At 34.4% G+C, this 2,366-nt stretch overlaps 1 protein-coding gene across 1 annotated transcript; it reads right to left on the bottom strand.

The window, feature by feature from the left end:
* Nucleotides 1-281: 281 nt before the first annotated feature.
* On the bottom strand, nt 282-2,001 carry LOC130807712 (putative glycosyltransferase 7). Its single transcript, XM_057673030.1, has one exon. The coding sequence runs from the start codon at nt 1,779-1,781 to the stop codon at nt 471-473; it is 1,311 nt and encodes a 436-aa protein (XP_057529013.1). The 5' UTR covers nt 1,782-2,001; the 3' UTR covers nt 282-470.
* Between the last annotated feature and the right edge of the window lie 365 nt (nt 2,002-2,366).

The following is a 2,366-nucleotide window of genomic DNA, read 5'->3' as shown; positions in this document are numbered from 1 at the left end:
AGAATGTCTTTTAAGTACAACACATTAAAACTTGATTAAACTAAAATATGATAATGGACTGACTAAAAATACCCTCTATAAAATTATGCTACATAGTGGTGATTTACCACTCTCGCTGAAAAACGTCTTTTAAGCTCAACCTATTAAAACTTAATTAAACTAAAAAATAATGATGAGTTGACTAAATTAAACTAAAACTCTTTCAAACGTACCGTCACTCACTATAATTTGTGTTTTATTAGACACCCTTGTTATAAGATCATTTTCAAAAAAATTGCTTGTTTGCCTACTACAAAATCAATTATAATATACAATATCTTAAACACGACTACTACATCAACCCTTATACAACTACTATAACAATATTCTATTATTCAGTTATTACATTGCATAAAAACAGAGGATGAAGCATAACATATTATATTAGTATATAGCAAGTAGAAGTAACAATCAACCTAATTACCAAAACATCAAAAAACAATAGGCTGAACAACAGAAGTATTAGCCAAATCCGGTCGAAAATAACCAAAATTTCTCAACACTTGATTATCACCAAAATTTAAAGCCATGTTCATCCCTTTCAAACAATCTTCTCTACTGTACTTCTCATTATGTTTTCCACTGCATGGTTCACACCCTGTAAAATGTGTTATAAATGGCCTTCTCATTTTATCTTCTTCAATCATCTCTTCCCACTGCGCACGATAGTCTTCCCCCCTTTTCTCTGCATGTTTCCTCCTTAACATGCGCTCCCTCCTCTCTATTTTGCTATAATACGCTGTTATATTCTCTAATTTATCCACAATTTCCACCCAATACCCTTCAAAATAATACTGTTTTTCTAAGTATATTTTATCATTCCATTTTTTCCCTTCTTTCACCATTATGTATGCTATCCCTGTTTGATCATCTGCTTCTGGAAATGTTTTGTCTGGGAAGATTGATTTCTGAATTTTCCCCCATTTTTCATAATCCGGGCTTGATGGCCCGAATTTGGCCCATCTTTCCAACAAATCCATGGACCATTGACAGTTTCTGATTAAGAACACACCTGCATTGAGCCCGGTCCAGCTCTTCTTCTGAAATACCAAGTGATCCCATCCATGGATGATTAAACTATAAGCTTTGTACTTTTCTAATGGGAGGTTAAAGTCCATGTCAGTAATGACTGCGTCTGAGTCAACCCACCAGATCCACTCGGCTTCCGGGTGGGCTATCATTGCAGCTTTTACAGCCGGGTATTTGGCCCAATAAGTAAACATCCTCTGATCTAATAGCACATTGTTGTAGAAGATATCATACCCATGTATCCGACAGTAATCCACTTTATTTTTGAAGAAACGTAGTAGAATATGGTCTCCCATGGAGTTCTTACACGGCCCGGGTTGTGACCCGGTTACCATCACTACCCTTTCAGTCCCAGAAAATTCTGGGTGTAAGTTTAACCATTGTTTACGCTTTTCATCCCAGTTTTGCACCCGGGTTTCGATAGTGTAACCCAAGTCCGGGTCGTCATAGAATGTAGTCGGGTCGGGTTGGGTAGGTGTTTTTGAAGGTAAAAAAGAGAAAAAAGAAGGAGGAGGAGTTGTGAAACACCAAAGAGACCAAACAAAAAGAAAAGCAAGAAATGCACCACTTAAGAACATAGCAGCCTCTGAGCAAAACGACGACGTATTCTGCCGAAATTTCATCTTCTCCTGATTTTCAGTTTCAAAAACATTCATTTTGAGAGAGGAAAAATGGAGAATTATGGAAAAAAACAGGGATTTAATTTCATACATAAAAAGAAGTGAGAGTAGTAAATTAAGGAACGATAGAAATTGCACTAACTGAGGAATTTTGGGTCCCACAAAAGTTAAGAGTTTGAGTCTTTATTCTTGAGTTTTGAGTATGAAGAATTTATATAAGGAGAAGATGATGACATGTGTCATTTAAGGTAAGAATTTCTACTAAAAATTTGTATTTTGAGTGTTTTGGAAACCGACACAGTTAAATGGTGTGGTCAATATTTAGGAAAAAATTTAGTTGCTTTTCAGGTTTTCATGATAAAATGCTTGGGAAAAAATGGATTGCCCGTGAAATATGTTTGCTTTTTGGAGCTTTTAATGCGGAAAGGTTGTAGAGATAACTCTATCTTTGGTGATTTGGTTTCTGTTTTAGTTCTTTATTTTTATGTACAGTTTATCACCATCTACAATTCCATTTACATGCAACATTGTAAAAAATAGAGTAATTTGCAAAGAAACAACTTATAAAATCAGTTTTTTTTTAAAAAAATACCTTTTAAAATTTTTTTATAAAAAAACACCTTTTAAAAGACTTTTTATTAAAAAAAACACCTTAAATCAGTTTCCGGTGACTTTTGT

This window comes from Amaranthus tricolor, chromosome 3 (genome assembly GCF_026212465.1).
Source record: "Amaranthus tricolor cultivar Red isolate AtriRed21 chromosome 3, ASM2621246v1, whole genome shotgun sequence".
Taxonomy (NCBI): domain Eukaryota; kingdom Viridiplantae; phylum Streptophyta; class Magnoliopsida; order Caryophyllales; family Amaranthaceae; genus Amaranthus; species Amaranthus tricolor.
The sequence above is the reverse complement of the archived record's forward strand: the minus strand, read 5'-3'. Positions and strand labels throughout refer to the sequence as shown.